Raw genomic sequence first — 17,330 nt, 5'->3', positions numbered from 1 at the left:
AATATTATTTAAGTGAACATGAGGCTGAAATAACTTTAAGATTTTAAAACAAAAATTCATCTAGTTTAAAGTGAGTAAAGCAACAGTAAACTCAAGGCACTTTACATTGTAAGATAAACACCCCACAATGATACAGAGAAGAACCCACCAATAAGTAGACCCTAATAAAAGCACTTGGTGATAGTTTGAATGAGAAACTCCCATTTAACAGGAAGAAACCTACGACAGAACCAGGCTCACAGGCGACAGCCATCTGCCGCGACCTGTTAGGGATGAAGTCAGTAAATTTATGAAATATTTAGGCACAACGTCTGAAAAGTCTAAGTTTGAACCTCATTTCATCTGAAAATGACCTAAAAGTCTCACTGGGTTTAAATTAAATTACAGGTCTATAGTGTCTTATTTGTTTGATTAATATTATTGAAATTTATTTTCAATCTGCATTTTTCTGCGTGAGCTGAATAATTAGATTTAAAAATATCCGTGTTATGTATTTATGAAAATTTAGCCGATCCAATCATTCTTTTCTCTCCTGTCTTATTTATTTATTTATTTATTTATTTATTTATTTATTTATAGATACATGTCATGTGATAGACAGTGATATTTCTGGTCTGCTGGACTGAAACTGAGTCTCTTCCCTTTATTTATCCATTGCCATGGTGAAACCTGTTAATCTGAGGGTAAACTTGAATTAACTCTGATCAGCTTTTCTGGAATTAAAGACTCAGAGAGTTACCCATGCCAGACTTAATCAACTTGGAGATTAAATTAGACTGAAACTAAGAGTTTGATGAGCCTCCTTTCTGAAACAACAATGACTTCACACACCAGTCAAGCCCGACATAAAAACACAGTTTTGTACTCACATTAGAACTGTTCACAGCAGATAAAGCGCATGACTACAGTCCCCTTTGTGTGAGGTTCTGATTTTCTCAAACGCTATTTACTTGGACGCTTAATGGACTGAGCCATTGTTAATTCCACCTGTGCAGACTTTCAATCAGTCAGCAAAAATATTACTACCGAAACTGGATTCAAAGTCACACAAAAATCTCACAAGGTTGCTTTTTTAACCAGCAAGAATCCAAATTAACATTTTTTTATTAATTTTTTTACATATCCTGCCACATATTGTGTGATGATATTCTCTCATAAAGGATTGGTCCAGGGTAACCTAAAGTAAATAAGGTAGTAGACAAAATTAAGCAGTGAAGCCTTTGCTTGGCATTTAAAGTTTGACCATCGATTATCAAGACACTTTTGAACATTCCTAAGAAAAGAATTACTTCTGAGATCACTCTCACTGTCAAATTATTTTACTATTAATATCTGCTTATTCCTCTATGACAACACATCTTTGAAAATGAATATAGTGGAAAATTAATACCTTTTCCTGTTTGTATTTTTCTTAAGGTCAGCAGTTTTGTCAAACAGAAAGAAGGAACAGCCAGTCATGTGCTAAGACCTCTGCCAACAGAACAAAAAGTTATTAGTTTTGATGACAGTGCAAAATTGTGCAATTTTGTTCCACATCCAGCTTGAGGATTAACAAACCATGTATTAGTCACAGACTACTCTGCCATACAATACAATCGATATCTTTTGACTATCTTCCACATGGAATGAGGAACATAGAAGAAATAGCCATTTTCACAGCCTGGAAGCATAATTAAAAATTCAACATCCATTAAGTCTTATCTACTTTTACATACTACGTTTTGATGCTGTTTAGTTTACAATAAGGAGTGTGGATAAGAGTATCCATGACATCCATTTATAATAGCAATCCCTAAATGGATCCCAGTTGTTCTACTGTATGCTAACCTTATGGCACAGTAGTCAGCATGCCCAATGCTAACAATTAAGTTTTTTATTTTCCTCTTCAAAAACAGGATTTACTGGTCAGTGTTTTTCTGTCGCTGTTTGATTTGTGCTACATGTAGCTGCCGTTGGTTAGCAACATGGCTAATGCTAATAGCATACACACGATTAGCTTAGAGTGAGGATTATAGAACCGTTCATTTACAAAAAGCAAAAATACGCAATGAAAACACCTCACTACACATCAGGGTTGGGACCAGATCATATCAGTTGGACAGAGGGGCATTCGGTGAATAATTAAAATCATAAACACACATAGTACACACATAGAGAAATGTAGCCACAGTTAGAAATGCGCACAAATGTCTATCTTCGATTGCAGAGACAAACAGGAGACAGCAGAAACATTCTCACTGGATGTAGAAAGTGGATCAGTGAACTCACCATTGAGCAGTTTACCGTGAGCACCGCATTTCCATTTGTTTTGCATTTTTCCAGTAGGACCATGCTTTAAAACTAGCTGCACAAGCTGATGAATGACCTCATTTTAGCTTCAAAGACACATGAAGTACTTCCCACTAAATCACTAAACTACAGTGAACCAAATAATTAAACTAAGCTCACACTACATTACACTTTTTGGAGATATGGGTGTTTATGTTTTTCATTACAAAATTGTATAAATTAGTGTAACTTATAGTTCAAGTGTATCAGCAGAATTCAGCTGAGTGGGCATAATTACTATATTGAGTGGGCCTGAACCCCCAAAGCCCTAACACTAGTACACAGTTTGTAACAGAACTAAAAGTAATGATTCAGCAGAAAATGTTCCCCATCAGTGCTGCTGCACATGTTCAAGCTTGAGTTCACTTTATTTTATTTTCTGTTTAATCTCCAGTAACACAACATATTCTATGAATTAACATGTTTTTAGCAGCTGTCCTGTTTGGACTACAGCTTTTAATGTGCTAGGAAAAATCAGGACAAAACTTGGATTTAAACAATATATTAATACAAAGAAAATGATTTTTTTTTTCATCGCAGCTAAATTAAAGGGTTTGAGCACTCTGTGACACGGTTGACTGTCAAAATCTATAGGTGGATGAAAAATATTAAAAATTACAGTGTAGTGTCGGCAAAACAGCTCCTTAAACTACATTTGGTCAGCCAAGTTATTTCTCAGAGATGCTAATCTGAAACTGCTGCAAAATGTGCATCTCTTCTAAATAAAAAAACAAACAGCTGCAGCTTAATAAAGCTTCACCACATCTAACCCTACCTAACTCTACCTATCCTACTCTACCTAATCAAAGCTTATATTAACCCTTACCAAATATATATCTAATCCAGCCAGGATAGCAAGCACAATGAAATGCAATCAATTTTTATACATATTTGATGCTTACTTTACTATTTCCAGGGCTGAATGTAAAAGAGTGATTTAATGATTAAGGGTGAGACAACCAACAGTTTAGAATCATGGCTTTTAAAACTATATTCAAGTATGGATGGCTGGTTTGCCGGGTAACATTCCCAGACCCTCAGGACCATGTAAGGCTGGCATGGCCTCAAATACCTGGCCTGGTTACACAATGTTCCGTGTTCTTGTATAAGATCACAAGACTTTCATGTTACAGCAGATGAAAACAGTGTGAGAGTAATGCAAATTTAAGGAGGTTGTGGTATGCTTTGAACTAGATTGGAGAATTTTTATTGACACTTAGGAATCAGAGAGACACTCTAGCATTGTCCTTTAATAGGATTTCTTCAAGTGGTGCCTTTCTATTCTGGGGGAAGGCACCACCAATTGGTGGATGTGAAACCTGGATAAAAAGGAACATAATGAAAGAAAGAAAAATGGTGGAAACTTGCTGAAGAATAAGAAATGTTAAATCAAACCTAGGCTTTATTATAGATCTGACACAAAATTAATTAGTCCTTATTTGTGCTTATTGCCCACCCCAATCATTCACTTTAAAGTTGCCTTAAAATGAAACAATCCCTGACCAGTATGAACAGGAAGAATGATTATGAGCAAACCTGCTTCAGGTTTCCTATTAGTACCAGGCTATTATTCTTTTTTTAGTATTTGCTTTGTGGTTGGGTTTAGTTTAAGGCAGAAATGAAGCAATAAAATGTACGACTGGAGAGACAAATAGGTCTACGAAATGTCTTAAGATCTAAGCAATAACACTGTCATTGCCTCCCTCTATTTACTCAACCTATATGTTCTATCAGTTGTGTGCATGTGCATAGGCACTGATCTCTTTTCCACGAGTTGGCGTGGCCGAGGGAGAACTTCTAACCTCTAGTTATCAACAGTTTATCAACCCTTTATTCATTGTCAGATTGTTTTTCTCCTCCATGTGGTGGTACTGCTGACAGAGAGCATGGATAGCAGTAAAACTTTCTTGTTTACCAGTACATGCATGTTTGTTGTCTTCCTCCTTGCAGATACTGGAAGCCTAACTCTATGGAAATGTAGTAGAAATACTTGCTTGAGTCAATGTTTTGGAAATACTTTCATAAAGCTTATTCTTATTCTGTTTTTCCATATTACTGAACTCACTCACAGTTGTGTCCTGACTCCTGACATTGAGTTTCTTGGGTAAAACTGTAATGCAGTAACTCTGTCTAGGAGAGACACTCTAATAATAAAGTTAGTCTCTTCCATCATGGTCTAAAGGATTACTAAATTTAGTCACATCAGAGTAGGTAATGTTGTTATATCTCACAAGGTTAAAGTTTTGTCATGATGTGAGATTGGCTGGATCCACAAAGCAGACTTCGTGAGTAAGTAGGGAAGGGACTGTGGTGGTGGAATGAGTACTACTTCAGTGCAGATAGGAACACAGGAGGTTTACAAGGTGAGAGAGAGTGACACTGTGAATATTGCAGGTTATAAACTGAAGCAGATCAAATCTAACTTGAGGCTGCGAAGTGGCAGAATATGGAGGAAGTACTAGATCAGCAGGTGGGTTTCCTTGGAGAGCAGGTGGAGAGCGGGCAGGCAGGTTGAGTCTGGGTCACAGACATCCAGAGGTCCAGGTAGCAGTGAGAAAGAGACGCAAAACAGCTCGAGTTGTTACCACATTGCGGGAAAGTTGATTCTCAAGCCAGCATGCTCCAAATGGGGCTCTCAAATGAGCAGCTAAGAAGGGCAGAAGAATAAAAGGATGAGATCAAACAAGACTGATAGTGCCCTAGAGTCACCAGTTTAATGGGAACAGTCTGTTAGAGAACTATGGCCTGTCCTTCTTACACTTGAAGCCTGATGAATCAACTACCAACAGGTGAGGAGGTGTTGACCCACACCGCGAAAACATCTTAACCTGGTTCAAGAACAGCACCCTGCAGGACAGACGAGCTCTACAGAGGGTTGTGCGATCAGCTGAGCGCACCATCCGCTCCGAGCTCCCTGACCTGCACTCAATCTACAGCAGGCGGTGCTGGACCAAGGCCAGGAAGATCGTGAAGGACCTCAGCCATCCCAACAACAGACTGTTCTCTCTGTTGAGGTCAGGAAAGCGATTCCGCTCCCTGAAGACCAACACAGAGAGACTGAGGAGGAGCTTCTTCCCGCAGGCGATACGGTCTCTCAATCACACCACCACACAGTACTGACCCACACATATAGTTCTTACACACACACTGGACATTCTGGACATTGTTTTCACTTCAATATCACTTTAAGCATATTTGCACTGCACAAGACACTACAAATGTGGATTGCACAACACTGGTCATTATATTCTTCATTTCCAGTTAATACTTGTACAGCTGCTGTTATTGTGTATATATATTTATATTTCTTCATACATTCTTATATATTCTATACTGTGTTGTGTATTTTGTTGTACAGTTATTTTATTTTCAACTTTAATTTATATATTTTATCTTATTCTTTCCCAGTTAAATTTACCCTTCATTCTAATTTGTGTTGTACAGTTATTTCATTTTTAACTTTAATTTTTATTTTTATTTATTTTATTCCTTCCTAGTTAAATTTACCCTTTTTAATTTTCATATTTATTTCCTATCTTATTCATAGCCTTTTCTTTTTTTTCTTTAGGTCACGAGCAGTTGTCTAAGCATTTCACTGCATATCGTACTGTGTATGACTGTGTATGTGACAAATAAAATTAGAATTTGATTTGAATTTGAAACTCCGCCTTCAGGTGGAAACCTGAGACAAAACTAGCATGACAACTCCATGTTGTAAAATTGAAAGAAAAAGAGAAACACAAACAAAACCTCAAGAAAAAAAACCCTCAACAAAACTGCCCAGTTCTGCAGAATCAACAAGTTTGGCCAAGGTTAAGGGGCTCTCTACTTGTTTTAAAAGCTGTGTCTAATATCCAGTGATGTTTGTTCCTTTATTAGACGTGCACTTTAAAATGTCAAAGTCAGGAGTCTGCTGTCTGATTTAGGTGAGGAGTTTTGAGTTGTTGGTAATGTAGTAAAGGGGGTTGCAAATGTTACTGCATGTTTGCATGCACCCCCCACCCCCTTTCCAAAAAACCCCTGTCAATAAAACTCCCCCTTAGTAAATCCATGTGCCTTCCTCCTTGATTTGGTTAAACATAAGTGGGGGTTTTTCTGCCCTTAGGGAGGAAAATCGGAAACAAAACAAAAAAACAGATGCACATCTGCTACATTACAAATTGTTAATTATTTGCTTCATCTTGGAGTTGCACAGTGTATTTGTAGATCTACAGAAACTACGAAGATGCTAAGTTTTTTTATTGGCAGTGAGTAGGATGGACAAGATTAAAAATGAGAAAGCGACGGCGGAGGTTGAGCAGTTTGTAGACAAAGTTAGAGAGGTAAAAATGAGATGGTTTGGACACATGCAGAGGAGGTATAATGGATATGGACCTGCAAGGCAGGAGGAAAAGAGAAAGACCACAGAGGAGCTTCATAGATGTAATACAGAAGGACGTGCAGAGGCGGTGGATAGTAGGGATGGGGTGCAATTGAGGCAGATGGTCTGCTGTGGTAAAATCTAAAAAGAGGAGATTTACTAATGTCAATTTCAGGCATGTTTTTAATATCATACAATAAAATGTACAACTCGCAAAAAAAGTTGAAAAAACCAAACACATCTATTTATATAGTTGCGAGTGGACTAATTATTACATTTTTACCCGTCTAAACTTCCGAGCTTTCTAGACTTCGCTCGCTCACGTGACTGTGTCAAGGCCGGAAGACGTAATTACGATGTCGACGTCAGCAAAAGCGTGCGCGCCACCTTCAGAGGAAGCTGCACGCGGGATGTGTGGGACATAATGGTGGATAGGTAGGGAACACACTTAAGCTCGCTAAGAGTAGCTCTTCAACTGTTGATCAATTCCCAGTTGTTGTCTTGGACTCTTCCATCGCTCTGACCCGACAACCGCTCGCTGCTGCAGCCCGCTTGGACTGGACGACGCCCTGGACCACAGAAAAATGCCGAATATCAAAATATTTAGCGGTAGCTCACACCCGGACCTGTCTCAGAAAATAGCGGACCGCCTCGGTCTCGAGCTGGGAAAGGTTGTAACAAAGAAATTTAGCAACCAGGAAACATGGTGAGTTGTTTGCTTTGTTTTGTAGCTACTTTTAAAAAGGCTTAGATTTTAGAGGTGTGTCTGGTAGGCAAATATCGTAGCCTAGCGACATGTATTAATGGGAAACGTGGTGTCACGGTGAAAGTGCCGCGCACTGTTGTCAGGAACTTGTAGTCCATGCGTTCCACAGAACTAATGCTAACCAGCTAATTCTCAGCACCAAAACCGCCTCAAAATAGGTTTAAAGTGCCATCATGTACCGTCTAGAGACTGTCATTTCCGGACTGCACGCTTCTTTTTTTACCCTCAGTTTAACGCTTGTGCAGATCAGATCACAAAGGCAAACACGAGCCACTGTTTACTCTCCCTCATCCATCTCCTACCTGCCATGATGTGTTAGCTCCTTAGCCCTAATTGTTTGTTTTTGTCACTTTCTCTCCTCTGGCAGCGTGGAGATAGGGGAGAGCGTGCGTGGGGAGGATGTCTACATCGTACAGAGTGGCTGTGGAGAGATCAATGACAATTTGATGGAGCTGCTGATCATGATAAACGCCTGCAAGATTGCCTCCGCCTCCAGGGTCACTGCTGTCATCCCCTGCTTTCCGTACGCCCGGCAGGACAAGAAGGACAAGGTGGGGGTGAGGGATATCTGTCTACTTACTTCTGTCATGCCATTTGCCATCCAGCACCATGACAAGAAGCCTGCAGCCATGCCCATCAGCCAACAGGGCATATTTGCTTTTCTTTGTTTTTGTTCCCTCCTCTGTATTGTTTGCTAAGTTAACTTGAATTGCACTTCCATACCTCCCCATGCAGCTGTTTGGATTTTTATTTATTCCCTTTTTGGCATTTTAATCATACAGCACAAATCAATTTTACATGTTAATCTACTAAATAAAAAATGTTAATATAATATTGCAATGTGAGTTTGCTCTGTAGCAGGGCCAAACCCATCATTCTCAACTGTTTTGGCTATTCTAATGAATGCCTTTTGTAGCTAAATCAACCCATCTACCTTTTATATTGTCAGTACTAATGTATAGTGTCACTATGACAGGGTAACCTGCAGCATTTGGCTGCTATAATTTTACTGAACTGCTAAGCTCTCTTAAGTGTTATTTTTAGAACTGAGCACTGCTTGCCAGTTTGCTTATTCCATGTGACTAACAAGAGCTATTTTCATTACAGAGCCGTGCCCCTATCTCTGCCAAGCTGGTGGCCAACATGTTGTCAGTATCAGGCGCTGACCATATAATCACAATGGACTTGCATGCTTCACAGATCCAGGTGAGCAACACAACAGTACATGCAAACAGACTTGTTTCTCATATTGGTCAGCCCTGCAAAATCACCATTTTGGTTTGCATTTTAAACTCCCATGTGGCTGATATGTGAAAATTTGCATTGTGAATCTTGTTGTTTACTTGGATACTATAATAGAAAATGAAAGCCCATATGTTTAACCGGTGTGTGTGTGTGTGTGTGTGTGTGTGTGTATATATCTCTTATTTGCAGGGATTCTTTGATATACCCGTTGATAACTTGTATGCAGAGCCAGCTGTTCTGAAATGGATTAAAGAGAACATCCCAGAGTGGAAAAACTGCATCATTGTCTCACCTGATGCAGGAGGAGCCAAGAGGTATGCTCCCACAGGAGTTCTACCTTTAACCATAGCTTAACCTTTCCATATCTTCTCTAGAGTTTAATTTAGATTAACATTCTGTTGGCTTTACCTATCTCAACAGGAGTTTAATTTGATATGTAAAAGTAGTTTAAACACAGAGCTTTAACTGGTGCAATGCTTGCTTTTTCTTTTGCAGGGTCACATCAATAGCAGACAGGTTGAACGTGGACTTTGCTCTTATTCACAAGGAAAGGAAAAAGGCGAACGAGGTGGACCGCATGGTTCTCGTCGGAGACGTGACCGATCGGGTCGCCATTCTTGTGGATGATATGGCCGACACATGTGGCACAATCTGCCATGCTGCTGACAAGTAAAGCACTTTCTTAATCTTTTAAATTAAGTAAATTTTGAGCTTTGCTCCAAAGCAAAACGCAGAGCTATTTGGGCTACTGTGGAAACTAAGTGATCATTACTGAATCCCATTTAGACATCTATTTTGCAGACTGTGTCCAGTGATATGGAGGCTTGTAATGCATCTTGCTCTTTCTCTCTTTTAGACTCATTTCTGCTGGAGCAACTAAGGTGTATGCCATCTTAACTCATGGCATCTTTTCTGGCCCAGCGATCTCCCGCATCAACAATGCTTGTTTTGAAGCTGTGGTTGTCACCAATACGATCCCTCAAGAGGAGAAGATGAAGCATTGTTCCAAAATACAGGTCAGGAAATTGAAAACCGTTTCCAGAACAGAAATTGACATAAGAGCTGAAAAACGTCAGGTTGCTGTGTGCATTTTTGGAAAGCTGGTGTTTGAAGCTGCACAGTGTCTTACAGTTTGTGTGACATCTTGTTCTTTCTTGCCTTCAGGTTATTGACATCTCCATGATCCTTGCTGAGGCCATTCGCAGAACTCACAACGGCGAGTCCGTGTCGTACCTGTTTAGCCACGTTCCCTTGTAACAAAAGCTGTCTACCATCAACCTTGTGCTGTTAACACCAAATAAGAGAAGAGGGATTTTTCCCAACTCAAACACAACCATTAACAAAGATGTTCAGCTAATTGTTTGGAGGGAAAAGAAATGTCATGTCTGTTACTAACGCTGGCCCCACCTCACTTTAAGTCCTTTCCCTTTCAGCGGTGTACCGTCACGCCTCGGGCGCCAAAGCAATCACAAGCTACCAATTCAGGCTGGCATATTTATTTTATATGGATAAATGGTGTTTTATCCACTGTGAACTTTGTTCTTCATTCATAACTTTTCGATCCAGAGTTTCTCCTGACCATCTCACCTCTGCAGGAGTAATTTCAGTCTGTTGTCAAAGAGCTAATATGAATAACCCTGGACGGCTCCAGTGGTCAGGAGAAGCTTCTGCTATATGAAGCTGTTACAGTGCTTTTTGTTACATTGAACGAGAGTAGTTTTTTTTGTTGCTTGTTTTATCCACTGCTGTTTAAAAGATTATAATTACTGAAGTGAATGTGTTTTGAGAGAGTTTACAGTGCCACTGAAGCTCCACTCAACCAAGTGTGCCTCAACAGTCTGAAATGAAAAGATTTTTCTTGCTTTATTTTATTTCCCTCCCTCCCATGTTTCTGTTTGGATTCCCATTGGACAAAGCACTTCGGTTTGTCTTAGCAGGCTGAAAACGATCATTTTGGATATTTCTTTCGGCTCTTGAGGTGCCCTCATTGAGTGGGGTTTGCCCAGCCTTCCATTGTTGGGTTGTTTGGTTTTTAGCTTGGGGTCTCTGCAGGCTGGAGCTTCCTTCAGAAATGTTCACCTGCCTTTTATTTCTTTGTCTGGAGGAAGGAGTTGTTAGTTATGTGCATAATCCAAATCTTTGTGTTTTTATTTTTTTCAGTAGACTGAATGTGCCAGTTATTTGATGAATGCATTCTTAATACAATTAAATATGCGTCAGATCTTAAACATGGCTCTTCTATGTCTTTTTTCTGCTTAGACACATGAAAGTTGAACCCAGTTGAGGTTGTCCGCAGTCATCTTAGACCACATAAAAGTATATAGTCCATTTGAGTTACATTCTCAGTACTAGGAAAAAATGTCTTTTATTAAAATGCTGTTTAGATGGAGCTCTCAAAAACCAGGAGTGAAGGCTGCTTGAAATTTCACCTACAAATTAACCCAAGCTGCTACATGGGATCAATGAGACGTCACAGAAGGTTGTACTAGACAGCTGGCGGGTTAAACACTGTAATGTGCAATCCCACGGTAAGACATTCACAAATCACTCCACAAGCTCAACTAAAAAAAAGTTCAGCACCGCAGTGTGTGTGTGTGTGTGGGGGGGGGAAGGGCTGCAAATGTTAAATTTTAAATAAAATATTATATTTAATGTTTTGGGGTTTTGGTTTTTTTTGCAAAATGGAAAAATATTCATATTCATTCAAAATATTCAGATCAAAACCAAAATCTGCAGTATGGCATAGCACTAATGCACAATACTTTAATTAGACTGGATGTAGCTTATAGCTAATTTCCACAATGTCCTTTTTCTTGTAACCTGGCTTATTTTATTCTTTTTAGTAACCAAGGATACTTTGTATTATTTTATATTACTCCTGCATTTTACCGTAATATTTTGTGATGCCATTTTTTAATATAATCCAAATAGAGGGCTGTCTGTTTGTTTGCCCACCAGATACATTCTTGCAATCTGTAGAGTCTGCTGATAAATTTATGTTTTGAAAGGGAAGATGAGGTTCTTTATACATCCGTTATCAGTTATTGGATTAGTAACTTAAATATTTTCTTAAAATTGCTAAAATATTTTAGCTTGGCATTGATAAAACTCCGTGAAACATCAGCCTGCCGGAAACAATTTCTTCATGGGACGCACCCTTCTCCCGAAGCTCGGCGTGGGGGAAAAGGCGGTCTTGACTGACAGATGATACAACCAATCCATTGTGTCGTGACGTAGCTCGTCTTGTCCAATGATTATTCTAAAGGGGGCGGGGTCAATCACAGACACCAGCAGATCAACGCTCAGTGCGCCTTGCTCTCTAATCCCATTACAGACCCAGGTTAGGGGAGAAACAAGTAATGGAAATGGTTCAAAGGAAAATAGAGGAAGATGGTGACATTCACTGCAGAGGTAATAAATGCAAAATCAGATGTGAAGTCCAAGATGGAGAGGATTCAGATTATTGTTAAGGCAGCATGCCATAGTTTGGATAAGAAGAATATCAGGTGGGTGGATGTAAAGGGGGGACTAAGTAGTCACGGAAGTCAAGAGGGATAATGTGGTGGTTAATTTTTTATAACCACATTAATCCTAAAGTGGAATACAAGGAGTCTTTTGTCAAATGGTCAAGATTTTTAAAAAGTTTATATACAATCATACAGAAAAATCTGACATTTGTATTCAGGAAACATGGTTGAAGCCTTTTTGGGGTTTTTAGAGTGTATGATTATATTGCGGTTAGATATGATATGAAAGAAGATGAATTAAAGATATTTCATTTTTTGTTTAATGCTGGACTCATCAAGAGGATCTAAGGATATAGAAGTGATGTGGGAGTAAAACCCAGAAGATGGCAGTAGTGCAACATCGTTGGATGCAGGCTGCCTTTAAAAATGGAAGAAGAAGAAGAAGGAATTCTATTGTGGACCACTTATCGGAGGAGCATCTGTGGTAACTACGGGCACAAGCAGAAATACCCTCTCCTCATGCAGCACTGGAAAATACAATAACGACACACCTATTCTGCCTCCACATTCCTACAATGATCTGTGGAAAATAACGAATTGTTTTTCTGGTGGAGACAGCTGACAGAGTAAGTAAATGATTATGATCACACACTGTAAATTGAGTTTTTTTAACCTAAGTGTTGTAAATGGCTTTTTTCATTCATTTTTCTCTTATAACTGACTGTGCATGCCTGACTGGATCTGCTTAATTTCTCTAAGGAGAATAATGGCCGGCGGTTCTGAGAGTAAACAAGAAGAAGAGGCACTTGGCAACCTAATTGTTCATTTCCAGAGCTACTTGCATGGAGGAACCTCCAGCTTGTTGTCCACCCTTCCCACCCTTATCGTCTTTCCTGTCTATAAGACTGTTTTTCGTCAACAAATCCACAACACCTCAGTTCACAAGGCAGTGGCACAGCTCTATAGAGAGGGCCCTGTGAAGCTCTATAGGGGTGTGGCTCCACCGTTAGTGATGAGGACGCTGAACGGCACACTGCTCTTTGGCCTCCAGGATACCCTCCTCCGACAGCTCCCTCTGTCATCCCAGAATGTCATCTCTGCCAAGGCCCTTCCTGCTCTGGCGGGGTTTGGGGCAGGTGTTGTAGAAGCCGTGGTTTTTACACCCTTTGAGCGTGTTCAGAATGTGCTGCAGAACAGCCAGAATGACAGTCGTCTACCCTCGTTCAAGAGCGTCCTTCTAAGGCTAAAGGCAGAGGGGATTGCTTTGGGCTACTACAGAGCCTTCCTGCCCATTGCAGCCCGCAACGCCTTCGGCAGCTCCCTCTACTTTGGACTGAAGGGGCCTGTGTGTGTTGCTGTGGCGGAGCAGGGGGTCTCACCAATGGCCTCCTCTTTCATCTCAGGAACAGTGATATCAGTGGCAGTCAGCTTGACTCTGTACCCACTCTCTGTGCTTGTGGCAAACATGCAGTCACAAGTAGGTGGGGACGTTAAAGGGGTCATAGCATGCTGGGCTCTGCTCTGGAAATCTCGTAATAGGAGTTTGGCGTTACTGTATCGAGGAGGTTCCATGGTTATCCTGAGGTCGTGCATCACTTGGGGACTCACCACTGCCATTTATGACAGGCAGGAGAAACAATCAGGCTGAAGATTCGTGCTCCAGACATTTTTATCCACAAAAGTGTATTCAATTTTGATATTGTTCACAGGAGACATTTTGACTTATAACTGCAAGAAAAAAAACGTATTGATAAGCCTTTATAGTGTGGGAGTGAACTACCACAAGCAATTCCGGTACTCTGAAACCATAACTTTAACAATTATTCAATATATTACTTCCACCTGCGCTTCTCTGATGTTTACTGCAGTGAGTGAAGAAAATGCAGTCATACTAACAAGCTAATTTTCTGTGTCAAAATGTGCTATCAAGCTGACAGCACCACTGCTAAGACTTCTGGTCTCAGAGATGGGTTTGAATAGTTCTCCTTTGATGAAGTTGTCAGTCACATATGCTTTGAATTTTTATTGTTTTGTAAGGAAAGAAATTTTGCTTAGGACTCAAAAAACAAGAAATGCTGCAAGCCAGCCAGGCTTAAAGAACAGATGCCATAATATAGTCAGAAACACAGATTAGTTTTCTACTACCTGAGAATTAGGATTATTGTGCACTGCCGGTAATGGAATCACACAGCCACAATGTAATTCTGCAGGGGCAGTCCAAGATTTTTTGGGGCCTAAAGCAGAATTTGATTTGGGGCCCATCAACCACCCACTTTAGCGCAGCCACAATTATCCATGAATTGTCCATGTTTGATCATTTGTCATGTCATACATGATATGCCTTTCTAGTGTAGTGGAAAGAAATAAACCAAGTTAACTTTTGTAAATTCAAAACATCTGACTGTTCATACTGTTTTTTAAAATGTGCAGAATGGCAGAAAAGTATATTAATTCATAAACATACCTTTATCCCAATGCTTCCCCCTCATTTTTCTTTTTAGCAAAATAAGTCTTTTTTTTTTTTTTTACATATTTGCTGCGGTCTACTTTAAAACACTTATAGTGGGCATGAACGTGGCCGCAGCTATGACAGTGAAAGTGATCAAACCAGTAGCATTAACCTGTCATTTTATTAAAATATGTATCAAAAATATTTAGCTTTCTCTTTCATGAATACAACTTATATATCACAAAAATTTAACATTTATTAACCTGCATTGTGTGACATTTCAAATGCTCTCGGGGGGCCCCCTGCTGGTGAGGGAGCCCACAACCAGCTGCTTAGTCTGCTTATAGCTGACACATTGACTTATGCTTGTCCTACTTAAAAAAGGTCACTCCCTCTTTCTATGCTTCTATGAGGTCATTTACAACAAGCGAGTTGTTAATATCAGCCAGGTACAGCTTGACCACGCACACCCATTGACGAGAGTGCAAACTGCAAGTCGTAAGGTACTATTATTATGTGTTATGAAACAGGTTTTCTGTGCACAGAGGGAGTTATGTTGTAGTTCAGTGTAAAACACTGGCACTATACTGAATTATATTCAGTCTTACACTTTTAATGTAATCTGTTATTTCCTCAGGACTGTCAGTCTTTCTGTAGCCAATGATTGAAGGTAATAATCATTGTTGTTTTACTTTTTAAAAAGTTAATTTGAATGTCTTTTGTTTGTGTGAAATGTCATTTTTATTCTGGGCATTTTATGTGCTAAAGAGGACAACCTACTGTGACTCATTAACTCACCTGTTGTTTTATTATTATTATTTTTAAATGATCCTTTTATACTGATCCTTAGCATAAGACCCCATAAATCTATGTGCTGTTTACATCTGTGGATTGCCGTCTTTTTGCAAGATAAACAATTTCCTTCTGAAAAAAAAAAACCAAGGTATTAAGCCATGTATGGTCTCAATATATATGGTGACCATGAATCATCATATACATATTATGAATTAAAGACTGTAAGAAAATAAAGCTAAGTTTCGGTCACTACTGCACTGTTTCCTGACAGCAAGAAGGTTTTGGGGCAGGGCTAAGTGGGGCCTTCCTTTGAGGAATTTTCCTGCTCTTGCTTGTGGAAATGTCCAAACACATCCCGACTGGATGAATCAGGAAAATAATTCTTTGCTGCCTCTTGTTTAGCTAGGTTCCCCACACACACACACACACCCCAAGAGCATGCGGCTGCTTCACCTGAAGGTATATAATTTGCTTACAGCGTAGAACAGTAAAAGAACATGTATTTGACTGTCAAAACAGCATATTTTCCCCTATTTACTGCCAAACAAAATAACAGTTACTGGAAAGTATTGGTGTTTTCCCACCAAGTGCATTAACAAATTACAGTCATTCGACTTCAACTGGTTTCTTTCCCTTTCTTGTTATGATTATTTTTAAGTTGGCTTGTCATAACCCTGTAGCCCACTAGATGGTACTGTGCTAAAAGAGAAAAACGTGAAATCCATCACATCACCTACAATAGGTGTCCGTTTTTCCAAACGTGCGGATACGTGAAGGAATTCATCATGCGATTGCAACACTGCATAGGAAGAACTTTGACCCAACATATCATTTTTAAGGAGGTTTGAGAGGGCGGTGAGACATCAAGAGTGTCCAATTAAAATTCGCCTTCTGAGCTTTGAAAGCCAATGAGAGCCAGAGGACCGGTGTCCATGTTGGCGTGCACAAGGGCGTGTTGTCTCTATTTAAACCGTTGGCTTTGCACGGATTACACACACACACAGTTACCTGTTAAAGATTGTCTTGCAACGCGGTCCTACACCAGGTAAAACTCTTTAAATTGTTTTGTTTTTCCAGCTGTCTTAGCCTGCTGATAAATTATTTTTTTCTTAATTGCTAAGAAAAAAATGCGAACGAATTGTTTATTTTAAGTGATTATTTATGTGCTGTGTATTAAAATATGAAATACGTTATGCAACGTTTTGGTGTGTATCTCTTTTAGTACACTCACTGGTGTGTTAGTCACTTCAGTTATGGCGCAGGGTGTGTACAGATACCTGACAGTGCCTCATTTCTCTGCCCGCAGATTAGGGCTGTCTATAAGTCTTTATCAGGCTACCTAAGGTTAATTTTCCTAGACAGCATGGTCTTTAAGGGGTCTTTTCCCTAGGGTGGTGTTAAAAATAAAAATGCACCCATTATTCTGTGCGGTCTATTGGTGTGGACAGCAAAGAAGACAGACGCTCCCCTAATGGGATAGGTCACTGAATTTCCTAATACTGCAGTATTTATGCCCTGACTTCAGTCCTCCTGGAAATATTAAATTCCTATAAAACTTGTTCCAATGCACATGCGCTTCTAATCTTATTTGCTTAGTTGGCACAGGTGTAAAATTCTCCGTATCTCTTTAATAACTGTACATAAATGCAAATCAGTGCACAGATGCACCATTTTTCTCTGTTAACAAGAGCCATTTGTGGATTTGAATGCCACCCAGTTAAACACTACATCACGTTAGTTCACCGTGGTGAGATAGAGGTACAGATACTTGTTGTTTCAGGTGACTGCATGGTTCACATAACCTTTTTTTTTTTTTTTCTCCTCTCTCTCTCTCTCATGTCAGGTGGAACTTGGTTTATGTACATGTATGGGCATGCACTGCAGACAAGATCTTAGCATGTCAGTGAGATCTTGAAAGCA

The 17,330-nt window shown here is 39.7% G+C and overlaps 2 protein-coding genes across 3 annotated transcripts; both read left to right on the top strand.

Moving 5' to 3' along the window:
- The first annotated feature begins 7,057 nt into the window (after window positions 1-7,057).
- Window positions 7,058-10,927, top strand: prps1b (phosphoribosyl pyrophosphate synthetase 1B). 2 transcript variants are annotated; one of them, XM_005921261.2, is made up of 7 exons: window positions 7,058-7,394; window positions 7,822-8,011; window positions 8,562-8,660; window positions 8,889-9,013; window positions 9,195-9,368; window positions 9,556-9,715; window positions 9,864-10,927. In XM_005921261.2, exons 1-7 carry the CDS (start codon window positions 7,273-7,275, stop codon window positions 9,954-9,956), a joined length of 963 nt encoding a protein of 320 aa, XP_005921323.1. In that variant the 5' UTR covers window positions 7,058-7,272; the 3' UTR covers window positions 9,957-10,927. The 2 variants fall into 2 exon arrangements, with proteins under 2 accessions (XP_005921323.1, XP_005921325.1); XM_005921263.2 differs by having other exon boundaries at window positions 7,059-7,394; window positions 7,822-8,005.
- Window positions 10,928-11,995: 1,068 nt separating this feature from the next.
- On the top strand, window positions 11,996-17,226 carry LOC102307938 (solute carrier family 25 member 53). The gene is made up of 3 exons (XM_005921264.3): window positions 11,996-12,110; window positions 12,506-12,792; window positions 12,926-17,226. Exon 3 carries the CDS (start codon window positions 12,933-12,935, stop codon window positions 13,812-13,814), a length of 882 nt encoding a protein of 293 aa, XP_005921326.1. The 5' UTR covers window positions 11,996-12,110; window positions 12,506-12,792; window positions 12,926-12,932; the 3' UTR covers window positions 13,815-17,226.
- The last annotated feature ends 104 nt before the right edge of the window (window positions 17,227-17,330 follow it).

This window comes from Haplochromis burtoni, unplaced genomic scaffold (genome assembly GCF_018398535.1).
Source record: "Haplochromis burtoni strain Fernald_Lab_line unplaced genomic scaffold, NCSU_Asbu1 Contig_10, whole genome shotgun sequence".
NCBI lineage: Eukaryota > Metazoa > Chordata > Actinopteri > Cichliformes > Cichlidae > Haplochromis > Haplochromis burtoni.
This window is presented reverse-complemented; position numbering and strand designations above follow the sequence as displayed.